General features: G+C 38.9%; 1 protein-coding gene across 1 annotated transcript in view; it reads left to right on the top strand.

The window, feature by feature from the left end:
• IGF1 (insulin like growth factor 1) overlaps positions 1 to 14,236 on the top strand; it is a 169,753-nt gene extending 155,517 nt beyond the window's left edge. Inside the window, exon 4 of the mRNA XM_075344715.1 lies at positions 6,664 to 14,236. Coding sequence (XP_075200830.1) covers positions 6,664 to 6,723 — 60 coding nt within the window. The 3' untranslated portion in view covers positions 6,724 to 14,236. The remainder of the gene's footprint in view (positions 1 to 6,663) is intronic.
• The last annotated feature ends 1,089 nt before the right edge of the window (positions 14,237 to 15,325 follow it).

Here is a 15,325-nt window from a genome sequence, read left to right as displayed (position 1 = left end):
ACGAGAGCCACTTCACCTCCTGTCTGGTTCACTCTCAACTCTCACTGTCCTCACTTTCTCCTCACCAACCCCCCATGTGGTCGGCCCTATTCCCTTCAGGGCCCCCAATGGAGTGTCTGGTAGGTCAAAGTGGGAAGTGTTCCTAAGATTTTGATTGGACTAGCTGTTAAGAAAACCAGAGGACTGGGATCCGTTAACCAAGGAGGGTGGATACTGTGCGGGAGGGAAGATCGCACAATACCCTGTGACGACCTGATAGGCCAGGGCGTCATATATATATACATATATATATATATATATATATATATATATATATATATATATATGTATATATTTATATATATATATATACAGTACAGACCAAACGTTTGGACACACCTTCTCATTCAATGAGTTTTCTTTATTTTCATGACTCTGAAAATTGTAGATTCACATTGAAGGCATCAAAACTATGAATTAAAACATGTGGAATGAAATACTTAAAAAAGTGTGAAACAACTGAAAATATGTCTTATATTCTAGGTTCTTCAAAGTAGCCACCTTTTGCTTTGATTACTGCTTTGCACACTCTTGGCATTCTCTTGATGAGCTTCAAGAGGTAGTCACCGGAAATGGTTTTCCAACAGTCTTGAAGGAGTTCCCAGAGATGCTTAGCACTTGTTAGCCCTTTTGCCTTCACTCTGCAGTCCAGCTCACCCCAAACTATCTCAATTGGGTTCAGGTCTGGTGACTGTGGAGACCAGGTCATCTGGCGTAGCATCCCATCACTCTCTTTCTTAGTCAAATAGCCCTTACACAACCTGGAAGTGTGTTTGGGGTCAATGTCCTGTTGAAAAATAAATGATGGTCCAACTAAACGCAAACCGGATGGAATAGCACGCCGCTGCAAGATGCTGTGGTAGGCATGCTGGTTCTGTATGCCTTCAATTTTGAATAAATCCCCAACAGTGTCACCAGCAAAGCACCCCCACACCATCACACCTCCTCCTCCATGCTTCACGGTGGGAACTAGCCATGTAGAGTCCATCCGTTCACCTTTTTTACAAAGACACGGTGGTTGGATCCAAAGATCTCAAATCTGGACTCATCAGACCAAAGCACAGATTTCTACTGGTCTAATGTCCATTCCTTGTGTTCTTTAGCCCAAACAAGTCTCTTCTTCTTGTTGCCTGTCCTTAGCAGTGGTTTCCTAGCAGCTATTTTACCATGAAGGCCTGCTGCACAAAGTCTCCTCTTACCAGTTGTTCTAGAGATGAGAAGGTGTGTCCAAACTTTTGGTCTGTACTGTATTTATATATATATATATATATATATATATATATATACACACATATGTATGTTGTAAGCGAGCGCGAGCCATTATGTTGGAGGTCTGTGACTTTATACCAGCATTAATTTACTAGACAGAACTCCATGCAGCATTTAATTCAATATTACAGTAAGTTGCTAAACCTCTTTGTAAATTTAATTATCCCCCAGAAAGTATAAAGTAATATGTCGTATGACTTTATTTTGCTTCCTTCTCTTCCAAGCACCACGCTAAATTGCTGCACATGTTGCAGTTTCAAGGTCCAGTTTATGCTCCTTTAGAAATCTCTTTCAACTGCTGCTCAGGAAAGATCCACTATATTCAGTCAGTGTGCAAGAAGATCCCTGTGTGAGTTCCAGGGCTGGAAACAGAGTAGGGGAATTTCCTTACACAGACTGTTTCAATATAGTGTACAGATGTTTGCTGAGCACCAATTGAATAAAGTTTCTAAAGGAGCAAGTACTGGACATTAAAGCAGCACTGGTGCATAGCGTTTGTAAGACAAGTAAGCAAAATAAGGTACTGAAGTATATTGATACTAGTTAGAATAAAAAAATAATTATCTTTCAATGCCTAGATGTTAATTAAAGAAAAAGTTTATTCTTTAAAGGGAACCTGTCACCATGAAAATGCATATCAATCTACAGGCATCATGGTATAGAGCAGGGGGGAGCAGAACAGATTGCTACATAGTTTTGTGAGAAACAATTCATTATAATCTCATTTTATCATTTGAACTTCTGCTCTTTCTACAATTTTCAATCCAGTGGGTGGTCCTATCAGTGATTGACAGCTATCTATATATGCACAGTTAGGGTACCGTCTCACTAAATGATGTACCAGCGATTCCGACCACGATACGACCTGGTCAGAATCGCTGGTGCGTCGCTACATGGTCGCTGGTGAGCTGTCAATCAGGCATCGACTCGTGTAGCGATGCTGCGCTTGGTAACCAGGGTAAATAGCGGGTAACTAAGCAAAGCGCTTTGCTTGGTTGCCTGATATTTACCCTGGTTACCAGCGTATACCGCTTACAGGCTGCCAGCGCTGGCTCCCTGTATACGTAGCTAGGGTACACATCGGGTTACTAAGCAAAGCGCTTTGCTTAGTTATCCGATATTTACCCTGGCTATGTGTGCAGGGAGCCAGCGCTAAGCGGTGTACGATGGTAACCAGGGTAAATATCGGGTAACCAAGCAAAGCGCTTTGCTTAGTTATCCGATATTTACCCTGGTTACCAGCGTATGCTGCTTACACAGAGCCGGTGCTCGTTGGTCTCCCACTGTCAAACACACCAATATGTGCTGCACAGCGGGAGACCAACGAGCAAAAAATGAACCAGAACAGTGTGTAACGATCAGCGATTTCACAGCAGGGGCCAGGTCGCTGCTTAGTGTCACACACAGTGAGATCGCTGATGAGGTCATTGGTACGTCACAAAACCTGTGACTCAGCTATGTGAGAAGTACCCCTTAGTGATTGAAAGTTTTTTGGTATAAGTGTGCATATAGAGATAGCTGTCAATCACTGATAAGGCCGCCCACTGAACCCAAAATACCCCCCAAAAAACAGAGGATTAAATTATATAATCACATGTTATACAGAATCTTGTCTCACAAAACTATACATCAATCTGCTCAGCTCTCCCTGCTCTATAATATGGTGCCTGCAGATTAGAATTCATTTTCATGATGACAGGTTCCCTTTAACACAATAGCACACTGTTATTTATTTGAAAGTCAACATTTTTTTGAGCAGAATAAAAAGATTACACACATGAATAATTATCACTGCATCAAATTAAAGAGGTTATCCACTACTTTTACATTGATGGTCTATGTTTAGGATAGGTCTGATCAATGTCTGATCGGCTGGTATCCAACACCCCAAACCCCTGCCAATCAGCTGCTCTCGGGTGTGGCGGCAGCAGGCAGCTGGAAAATGCTCAGTTCTGGAGCTGCTCCATCTTCTGATATCGGCCACGGCCAGGTACTGCACACCCGCCTCCCATTCAAATCAATAGAAGGAGGATGTGCAGTACTGGCTGTGGCCACTATCAGAAGATGGAAGAGTTCCAAAACTGAGCATTTCTGGCCACATGCTAACACAGCACTGAGGACAGCTAATCAGGTGCATAGTGCCGTGCCCCAGCCGATCACACATTGATTATATAAGGATAAGGCTGCACATCAAACTTAGATAATGGTATAATGCCTCAAGCATATGAAAAAATATTGAAATATACAATGAAAAATGCTACTTGCTAATTTGAACATGTGAATAATGAAATGCATACCTGCCATGAATATTAGGAAAAAGGAGATATTTAGCAATAGCATTGATCAATGTAACTGAGCCCCAAGACCTCGTCAAGGTATATCTCTATATTGGGGTCCCTAGCTCTGTGACCCTAACTGTGTGTCATCTTATTGCAATTAAAAACTGCTGTGGGTGGAGAGGGGTAACTAAGGACTTTCTTATATAGGAGATGGAAAAAACATGGCCGAAAGGGGCGGAGCTGTGTTCACATTCAGAAAAAAACTACATATAACTGAATAGGATAACTGAAGTGAGCACTAATATATATATATATTATGAGTGCAAGCCAAAAAATACATACTACATAAGGATAAGGCTGCACATCAAACTTAGATAATGGTATAATGCCTCAAGCATATGGAAAAATATTGGAATATACAATGAAAAATGCTACTTGCTAATTTAAACATGTGAATAATGAAATGCATACCTGCCATGAATATTATAAAAAAGGAGATATTTAGCAATCACATTGATCAATGTAACTGAGCCCCAAGACCTCGTCAAGGTATATCTCTATATTGGGGTCCCTAGCTCTGTGACCCTAACTGTGTGTCATCTCATTGCAATTAAAAACTGCTGTGGGTGGAGAGGGGTAACTAAGGACTTTCTTATATAGGAGATGGAAAAAACATGGCCGAAAGGGGCGGAGCTGTGTTCACATTCAGAAAAAAACTACATATAACTGAATAGGATAACTGAAGTGAGCACTAATATATATATATATATATATATATATATATATATTATGAGTGCAAGCCAAAAAATACATACTATATAAGGATAAGGCTGCACATCAAACTTAGATAATGGTATAATGCCTCAAGCATATGGAAAAATATTGGAATATACAATGAAACATGTTACTTGCTAATTTGAACATGTGAATAATGAATATTATATATATATATATATATATATATATATATATATATATATGAATAATATATAGTATGTATTTTTTGGCTTGCACTCATAATATATATATTAGTGCTCACTTCAGTTATCCTATTCAGTTATATGTAGTTTTTTTCTGAATGTGAACACAGCTCCGCCCCTTTCGGCCATGTTTTTTCCATCTCCTATATAAGAAAGTCCTTAGTTACCCCTCTCCACCCACAGCAGTTTTTAATTGCAATGAGATGACACACAGTTAGGGTCACAGAGGTAGGGACCCCAATATAGAGATATACCTTGACGAGGTCTTGGGGCTCAGTTACATTGATCAATGCGATTGCTAAATATCTCCTTTTTCCTAATATTCATGGCAGGTATGCATTTCATTATTCACATGTTCAAATTAGCAAGTAGCATTTTTCATTGTATATTCCAATATTTTTCCATATGCTTGAGGCATTATACCATTATCTAAGTTTGATGTGCAGCCTTATCCTTATATAGTATGTATTTTTTGGCTTGCATTCATAATATATATATATATTAGTGCTCACTTCAGTTATCCTATTCAGTTCGATCACACATTGATGACCTATCCTAAGGGAAAGCCATGAATGTAAATGTAGTGGATAACCTCTTTAAGATTCTGGATGCGGGAAATGATTCATTAGGAGGAAAAGCTCATGATATAGTAGGAGAAAGGGAAGTATACGAAGTTTGGAAGAAGTAAGGAGTGAATCTTTTCTTTATAATGAAAAATCCTGTTTTGACTTTTCTATACAATTTTTCTTTATTGTATTTCTCTTGCTCACGTTTTGTGCCCATAGATGTACCTATGTATCACACATTTAGCTACTTTGAACTAAAAATCAAATATAAAAACAAACTAGGCCCAATTCATCAAAACCAACGTTATTCATGCAAGTCTAGATGAGGGGGCATGCTGGAGTCAGACGCTCCTGATTTCCTTTTCATGAATCTGGAGCGTCTGACACCATGGCCTTACCCCTGTGATCTACGACTACTCTCTAGTTATATCTATATTGTTTCTGAGGCATCCTCAATATTCTATCCTCTGCGGCCTTGCCTCTGTGACCTACGACTACACTTCAGTTACATCCATATTGTTTTTGAGGCTCCTTAATATTCTATCCTTTGTGGCCTTGCCTCTGTGACCTACGACTATTCTTCACTTTATGGCCACATTTGGATTATGGATGCACCAGTGATAATCTTAGTTATTTATCTTCATAGGCACATACTTTTTCAATCTTCCCTTTGGCATTCCCTGTCCCATACAGGTTTATGTATCTGGGCTTTATTCCTATTCTTAATATATACAATTAATATCTCTTTGTGGATTATCAGTGGTGCATCCATTTCCAATCCTTCTTCAGAAACTCTTTCCCCTGAATCAGTATCATCTCCACACAACTAAAGGGGACCTTGGGGATTTTTCATACATCCCTTCATTGCTATTTTTGAATCGCAACTTTACAGGTCATTCTTGTGATGTTTTGGGTATACTCCATGATATGAGACCTATTTTGACCATTATGTGCCTTTGGCCCTATTATAACTAATAACTATTGGTCTCTTATCTTCATATCTTTTTGGTTGGGTTTTACATATTGAAGCCACCTACCTGGTTCATATAAAATTCTTAATTATTTTGGTAGTATTACATGAGTGGTGGCATGGTTTTGTTATTTCAAATGTGTTCCTTACCATATCTACGTTTTATCCATCCATACCTCTGTGACTTCATTTTTTTCATTCTCTTTGCAAATTTTTTGATCAATTGACTGTTTTGATACTAAATATTTTAAGAATATTTTTCAATAAAATTTACTTTGTTTGCAATTATTTTTGTGCCATTTTTCTTCTTTTTGTCTCCTTGTTTACAATGTCTTGTTTTGAAGTTGGCACCCCTCCTGTGGGAACCTGTGGAGTGTATCCCTCAGTGTATACGGTAATTAATTTAGCCATGTATTTATTGTTTACAAGCGTCTGACAAGAAGTCTAACTCCAGTCAGATGCTGGAGTGAGATTTCTGGCCTATGGAACACCACAGCTCATCATGAATTAGATTATGGTGTGATATTTGTGTGTAAATTGATGTCTCTTTATGCTTACAGGAAGTACATCTGAAGAATGCAAGTAGAGGGAACACAGGAAGCCGAAGCTTCAGGATATAATGCTATTGCCGCTTAAAATCTTGAAGAATGAATGTGCCATCTGCAGGATACATCACTGAAATGCAACGCAATCAGATAAAACAGGGAAAGACTTCACTTCTCTCAATCAATGGGCATTCTTCCTTCGTGAAATGCAAAAACACATTCCAATATTATGTATTCCAAACAGAATCATGACAACTCACTTAGCTGATCCTTTACTGTGTAATCTTTCACCTGTTTTACATGTCCTGCGCATTTAACATTTCTGTTAATAGCCTGTGTCCCTTAGAGGTCCAAAAATAAATGGCCTTTTTGATGGCTCCAATTGCACTATACTTAACCAATGTTCTACGGGTGCTGGAAGAATGACCCAGACGTGTCTAAGAGAGTTCTTTCTTACATTTGCACTTCTCTTCATGGGCTGTTTTTTTATCCAGCATCCAATGACATTGTTTGCCTGCCCTTCTGTATTTGCACAGTTTAGCTTTTCAGTATCAGAAAATGTTTTATTTCTATCCTTATGTCCATGAATCCCATCATCTCAATATATGCAGTTTGTGGCTTAGGTTTTACATTTCACTACGGCTTAATTCATTCACCTTTTGCTAATTATGGTATGATACAACAGTTAAACACGTGTCTAAGCTCATAAACATCACAAATCACTCTAGGTAACAAGCTAATTAATTGTCCAACAGTATACATTTGTGCTCAATCCATACAATATCTGTATATCACTAATGCACATATATCATTTGGTACGTAGAGCTGTAAAATAGTACAATGGTGCTACCGTATGTTGTAGTGAGTGTTGTGTAATGATCTGGCCAATAATGTTAACTGGTAAAAGCAAACTCATTTCTTGAGAACAACCTGGGGCCTTATTGTAAATGTTAATATCTTTTTATTGAGTTTTACCTTCTAATTGTTCTGAACTTGAAAGAAAGATAGAAATGTGAACAAATGTATTTATTATTGGGAAGTTAGAGGTTGATAATTAAGAAAGTGAGTGTTAGTCTGTCTGAGTAGGCCGGCAATCACGCAATGAATGGGCAAACACCTAATGAATGGGCAAAACACTTATTCATTGGATGTGATCATTTTAAGGCAAGATGTAAATTATCGTTCTCAGCAGCACATCATCCCCTGTAAAAAGATTGTGTGCTGCCGAGAACATGATGTTCTATGCGCACACAATTGTATTAATGATCATTCTGTGCACATGGATATGCTGTTGGACTGTCTATAAAGGCCACTAAACAACCACTGATGAACTTCCAATTAGCTGATCATTGGTCGTTTAACTACATCTGGATGTCCGCCTCCAATAGGTGTATACTCCCGAAAATGGTGCATGACAGAGCACAGGGTGACTCTATCTGCACCTTTACATGTCGGCGCATACGTCAGAAACCTGTTTTGCGGGGGGTTCGGACGGAAGCCCCGACGGGACCACTGAATGGGGAGAGGAACACAGTGTGAAAGAGGCCTAAGACATGAGAGTCCTTTTATTTCCACATTTCTGAAATACTAGTTCCTCATTCATTATCTACATACTGTGCTATCTACTTATATAAGTTATTTTATATTAAATTGGTTATAAAAACTCATAACTAATTGGACCCGGCTTAAAGGGATTGTCCGATACTAGGACAACCCGTTCTGATTCCACATATTTCCCCCAATTAAAATAATGAAGACTATATTCATCTCTCGTATCAGTGCTGTTCCAGCTGTGTTCGGGCTTGCGGTGCCGGGCTTCACATGGGGTTTTGATGTCGCGCTAGCCTCCGATCTAATTAACGCTGGTTTCCTTCTCCTCGCCTGCAGACCAAACGAGTTAATCACCAGGAAATGAGTACAGTAGCTGCACTCACTTCCTGTTGATTGCTTGTTTGGTCAGAAGGCAGGAAGAAGGAAGCTCATGTGACATCACAACCCCAAGTGAGCCCCAGCACCGTGAACTCAGACACCACTGGAAGGGCGCCGACATGGGAGGTGAGTATAGGCTTTATTATTTTACCTGTGGGAAACATGTGAAATCAGAAGAGGTTGTCCTAGTAATGGACAACCCCTTTAAGAAAACCCTTTTACCAAAAAGGGACACATTGGCCATCTGTCGTTAGCCACAGCAGGATACAAGCACTATTGCATGCAGGCATTTCAGAAAGCAGGATACCCCACCTATGATAAGATTGATAGAGTCATAAACTTTGGTTTAACCCCTTTTCTTCTCCAGGCATTGGCCACACTTTAAGATAGTAGCACATAAATTGTCAGTTTCACAATTTACAAAAATAAAGTAGCAAACATTGATCCTATGTGCTAATATACTGGAAAGGCTTTCATATTTTTAGCCCCTTGTAGACAAGGTGTTTGCCATGTGTAGAGTTTGATAATAGGGCTGTGTTATTTCCAAAACCACACGATGTATAGGAATATTATACTAGCAGATACAAAATATGCTCGTCTTGTCTGAACCCCCTTTCCTTGAACAGATTGAAAGGCAATTTTTCAGTATCCAAAATGAAAATGTGTTAATAGCCGCTAATTCATACCAAATGGAAAGAGCTTTTCTCCAAGAGGGTCCTGTCATAGTTTTAAAATGATTGCTTCAGTCATCTCCCAGTAAAGAAACTGTATACCATTTAACAGTTTTGTTGTGTTTAATTTGTACAGCAGATGTCAAAAAGTAGCAATCCCTTGAGTCAATCTACGTCAATTCATTGAATCATGACCCCCATTCCATATGTTGCTTGAAAAGGAGGTTTATTCAATTTATGGGAAAGGAAAAGCCTGTTTCCTTAAATGAATAAAAGTATTTTTAAAAGTTAATAATTCTACCATAAATGAAGAGTATAATTGAAATTGATCCTGGCAAGCCATAAAACAAAGACTTTTCTGTCTTACACTAGTTACTGTGTTGACTCAATAAAGGAAAGTGCAAGATAGAAACCAAGAAAAAATCTGCAGTGCTATATGAGAGGTGGTTTGCTTATTCATTTATCTTATTTCAACAGCAGTATATACATATTGATAGCTAAATGTCTATATCACACAATAATAGGTTGTTGAGTAAAATGTGTTTTTATTCCTAGACAGGTGTCTCTACATATTGAAATCTTTCCGAGACCTTTTCAAGTCAACATGAGATTCCTGGATACTACTGATTAGTGATGAGTGAGCATTACCATGTTCTGGTGCTTGATACTCGTAGTGACTAGTGATGAGCGAGTACTACAATGTTCGGGTGCTTGGTTCCTCATAACGAGTAGGGATGAGCAAGCACTACCATGCTCGGGTGCTGTGTACTCGTAACGACTTGGGATGAGCGACCACTACCATGCTTGAGAGCTCTGTACTCGTAACGACTAGGAATGAGTAAGCACTACCATGCTCAGGTGCTTGGTACTCGTAACTTCTAGTGATGAGCGAGCACTACCATGTTCGGGTGCTTGTACTTATAACAAGTAGTGATGAGTGAGCACTACCATGATCGGGTGCTCAGTACTCATAACGACTAGTGATGAGCGAGCACTACCATGCTCGGGAGCTGAGTACTCATAACTTCTAGTGATGAGCGAACACTACCATGCTCGGGTGCTCGGTACTCATAATGATAATTTGGACTCACAGATGGGCTCGTCTCATGTACCGAGTATTATAGATGTCAATGAGGATCTTCCGGAAAAATACTTGAGTTTCCAATTGACTTTCATTATTCTCGGTACACGAGTTGCGCCCATCAGTGCATCCAAATCCTCAGTACCGAGCACTCATGCATGATAGTGCTCGCTTATCACTACTACTGATATAATTTTCGGGCTCCTTCAAACACCAGGGCTTGATATAACTGCAACCTCTGAACTTACAGCTAATTTTTATACTATTTTATACTATTATATGTAATAGTAGTCTCTATATTCAAAGCATTTTTTTTAATCTGAGTTTGACAAAAAAGCGATAAGTGATGTCTGTAGTGTTCTGCATTAAAATTTCAGGGGAATTAATTGATAACTTACATTTATTCAAACTTTGTGCAAAAAATTATTTTCCTCTACAAATTTTTGCATCATCATAACAATTTAGTTTAGTTAATGAAGTCAATAATAATGGACCAACTTTGCGAAAAGGACACTTTATTACATTAAGTCATAGAAAGTCTAAAGCATACTGTGAGAGGACAGAGCCCAAATGAATTTGGCTGTCTGTCAAAGTCACCATACATACAACAGCCAAACTTACTAAGAATAACTACCGTAGTTAACATCAGCAAATGTAAATCTTGTTCTACTCTTTGTAATATAGAAACTTATCATAACTAAAAATTGTCAATCAGCTGCTTACTATAGGTCACTTATTCTTAAGCTTCATTGATATGGTAGAACTGAGTTACTTTGATGGCAGAGTTTCATATTACAGCGCTGTAGGCATGCCATGTGCCACATGATGCTAGCGTAACATGCTTTATGATTGACCATGTCATGATTGTCCGTGCAAGTGACCGAATTCTAAAGGGTACTTTACACGCTGCAATATTGGTACCGATATCGCTAGCGAGCGTACCCGCCCCCATCGGTTGTGCGTCACAAGCAAATCCCTGCCTGTGGCACACAACATCGCTAACACCCGTCACATGGACTTACCTTCTCTGCGATGTCGCTCTGGCCGGCGATCCGCCTCCTTTCTAAGGGGGCAGTTCGTGCAGCGTCACAGCGACGTCACACGGCAGCCGTCCAATAGCAGAGGAGGGGCGGAGATGAGCGTCCGGAACATGCCGCCCATCTCCTTCCTTCCTCATTGCCGGTGGACTCAGGTAAGGAGATGTTCGTCGTTCCTGCAGTGTCACACATAGCGATGTGTACTGCCGCAGGAACGACGAACTACATCGTACCTGCAGCAGCAACAATATTAAGGAAATGAACGACGTGTCAATGAGCAACGATTTTTCACGTTTTTGCGCTCGTTGATCGTTGCTCATTGGTGTCACACGCTGCGATGTCGCTAACAGCGCTGGATGTGCGTCACTAACGACGTGACCCTGACGATATATTGTTAGCAATGTCGCAGCGTGTAAAGCACCCTTAAGTCTATATTTAGCACTTTTGGTGATCTAGAAGTATAATGATGTTCCCTTGGTAATAAGCATTGGGTCTAATTGGCTTGGACCATGCATTTCACGTAATTAAAGGGGTGGTTTCATCTTAGAAAATGGGTTGATTGCAAAATTTTTGTAAAAAAACACAAATTTTAAATTAAAAATTCTCTTACTTCCCTAGCAAGGAGGGATTTTTAATTCTATTGCGTACTGCTAATTGTCGAGGTTTTATAGGTAAGAAGTGCGCGCTCCTCAATGCTTTATGTACCCAAGCAATTCTCCTAAGAGGCAAACCTGTTTCTGAGAGGGCACAGTTTGGACCAACAGTGCAACCATGCCACTGATCCAAAATGTTCTGGGGTGCATTGTCTCTAGCAAGAAGGAAGCTAAGAGGCAGTGGAGCTGTGTGCTCCTGAAGGCAAAAAATAATATAACCTCTATAAAGAGGATCTTTCAGAAAATTGTTCCATGTTGAACCTTGCACACGATGTAAGGGTAGTTGCACAGGGGAATATTTTTTTTTTTATTTTTGCATCTCCATTGCAAAGAAATTAACAATCAAATTATTTGGCACCTAATCAGTTAACTTTTACGTCCAAGTAGATGTTAGCCGATAGTTTTCTCTGAAGGCGTGTACTTTTCCATTATGATGCTGACCAGTCACAAACAAGCAGGCAGCAACACTCAGGAGCCCCCACCATGGCTCAGTGCAGGTTTCTCTATATGTGAGATATAAGGATACAGCCCTGATCTCTTGGTCTGCCTGCTTATGATTGGTCAGCACAATAAAGGGAAAACTACACGCCCCCAGTGAAAACTTTCTGATAACACCCCCTTGGGCTTAAAAGTTAACTCATTAGGTGAGAAATACTTTGATTGCTAATTTCTCTGCAACGGAGAGACGAAAATATTTTATTCCACTCTCCAGCCACTATTACATCATGTCCACTTCAACATAAAAAAATTGTTAGAGGTCCTACTTCTCAATCCAACTCCAATGGAAATCAAAACTTTTTGGTGTTAACAGTAGGTAATATAAAACCTCTCATCGGCAGTGGCTCCCTTTCTTCCTGACTATTAGAAATACTGTAAATAGAAGAAAGGATCTGAAAAAAGATAATAACGTAGCAGTCGCACATTATTTGAATATTGGAATGAAAATCGTATATAGGCCTTCAACAAAATGTTTGTAGGGATTGTACCAGTTACCAGTACTACTGCAGGCACGCACATGAATTGATAGCTTAGTAGGACCATTTATATTGTTCTTCTCATCATGACTAGTCAGGAAAATGGGATTTGAGTCTATAGACAACTAAATATAACAACACTTAATGCACAGCAAGAGCTGAACCCATCCAAATGTAGAATTATAAGTTAGGATTTATCATCAAATTTCACAACAAACTGTATATATTAGTAAACAGATCTCTTAGACCTCATGTGGCTGGTGTACTTACTTTTAAAAAAATCCATATCGGTATGAATGTATAATCTTTTCAGGAGGTTTTCCAACCTGATATTAACATAAATTAGAGCTGAAGTCACAAAATGTTAATAAAATGCATATGCTATAATATAAGAATTCTACTTGTATGTTCACAATAATTACTCCAGTGTCATCAGGTCTACTAGATTTATTTAATAATGTATGCAGTGTCATTGTGAAAACTGGTGACCGATCTTTAATCCAGATATATGCTAGATCACTTACAGAACACTTCTATTGCATTGCATAATATACATTGATATGTAGCATATTTGCTTTTACCAGTTACATATTGGGCCAGGAGTGGTAAAGTGGTGCTATTGTTTTTTTTTAAATGAAGTACTTGACTAAAATATAAAAATAAAGCATATAAAATATATATTTTTAAACAAAAAAAAACCTGACAATCCTTGTGTAAATAGATTACTTATTGAATTGTTTGTTTTTTTTCAATGTCGATATATCTTGAATTTTGTGCCATCTGAAATTTTAATAATGTCATCGTAATATGTCAGCTGGAGCCAAAGCTTTACTAGGTTCCGAATGTTTAAAATACATGGACTTTAATGTCTACTAATAATAAGACCAAAAGCTGTGCAAACTGATATTTTGCCATTGTTGGTGATGTTTTATTTTTTTATATAGTGCTGACCAAGCTTCCTGCACTTTATAAGATATATTTTGAATATTATGTAAGTTTATGGCAGACTGGTAAAGTGAAAAATACAGACGACATCAGTCTTCTGTTAGTTGTCTTGTATAACCCCTCGGATGCCTGGAAAGACCACAAGACAAACGTTTTACTGCATTTTAGGTTGCATTATACATATAATAATATGGATCTGAGTGATCGTATAGAAATTGCCATGGCTGGATTAAATTAAAATTTCAAGAAAATTGTTGATTTTACACCTTGATGTCAATAAAGGGGTTTATCGTCTTCATATCGATGATCTTTCGTGGCTGCATCCGTAGAGTATTCATTCGCTCAAAGCCGAGCATGTTTTCTGAAAATGTTCTCACGCTGGGCTTGACTTGTGTAGAGCCGCCAAGCTCTCCACTAATGTGTTGACTCTAGGCTGTAGAGTTCCTCATTCATACTGCTTGACAAACAAAGTGACTCTAAAATCAGAAAGTAAGGATGTTTAGCAAGTCTTAAGCCATGCCCGACTATAACACAAGGGACATATTAAAAAATCATCAAGTGAAAATATCCTTTAAACATGTATTAATTAGTATACATCAATTTGGCATACACTTATTCACAAAAAAATTGACAATTGTGCAAATATTTTTTGCCCAATATTGTAAATCTGTTGTAATATTCTCAAATGTAAAGCTTTCACAACCAAGAAGCCAGCATATATTATCCACCTTATGTAATATCTGCATAATCTTATATGACAAGTGGGTCATGTCATTGCCACCTTCCTGACTGTACCAGTCCCCAACCCTTCTGACCTTGAGAGCCACATTCAGGTCTGAAAGAGTGTCGTGAGTCACATCCAGCACTATGAGAAGCTCACGAGCCACATCCAGCTCCTGCCACCCTCAGTAGTGACACCCAGAGCCTCCAATAATGGTATAATGACTGCCAAAGCTTTTCCACGGAAATCACACCAAGGCAGTATACCAAGATCCAGACCTTCCTACCCTACCTCATTCAGATCTGCTCTTCTACGTGGAGCGTCTCACAAAAGATACCATTTGGACATCCACTCTTCATAGGTGTTAGTTACACCTAGTGCTTATGCACCAAGCTGGAAGACTGCACAAATTACAGGCCCGTGAGCCACATGTGCCTGCTGAGCCTCAGGTTGGGAAGCCCTGTTCTAGAGCTAGAAACTTGGGAGTCAGGCCTGTCTGTTATCAGAGGGAAGTAACTGAATGAAATATTAAATAGCAACCAATAAACATATTAGTTGATTTTAGCTGAAGAGCTTCACAAAAAATGTATTATTCATTGAAAAGTTTACTTAAAGAGAACATGTCAGCACGATTTTGTAATGTTCAATAAAGACATGGCTGTAATG

The sequence above is a fragment of the Anomaloglossus baeobatrachus genome, chromosome 4, assembly GCF_048569485.1.
Source record: "Anomaloglossus baeobatrachus isolate aAnoBae1 chromosome 4, aAnoBae1.hap1, whole genome shotgun sequence".
Taxonomy (NCBI): domain Eukaryota; kingdom Metazoa; phylum Chordata; class Amphibia; order Anura; family Aromobatidae; genus Anomaloglossus; species Anomaloglossus baeobatrachus.
This window is presented reverse-complemented; position numbering and strand designations above follow the sequence as displayed.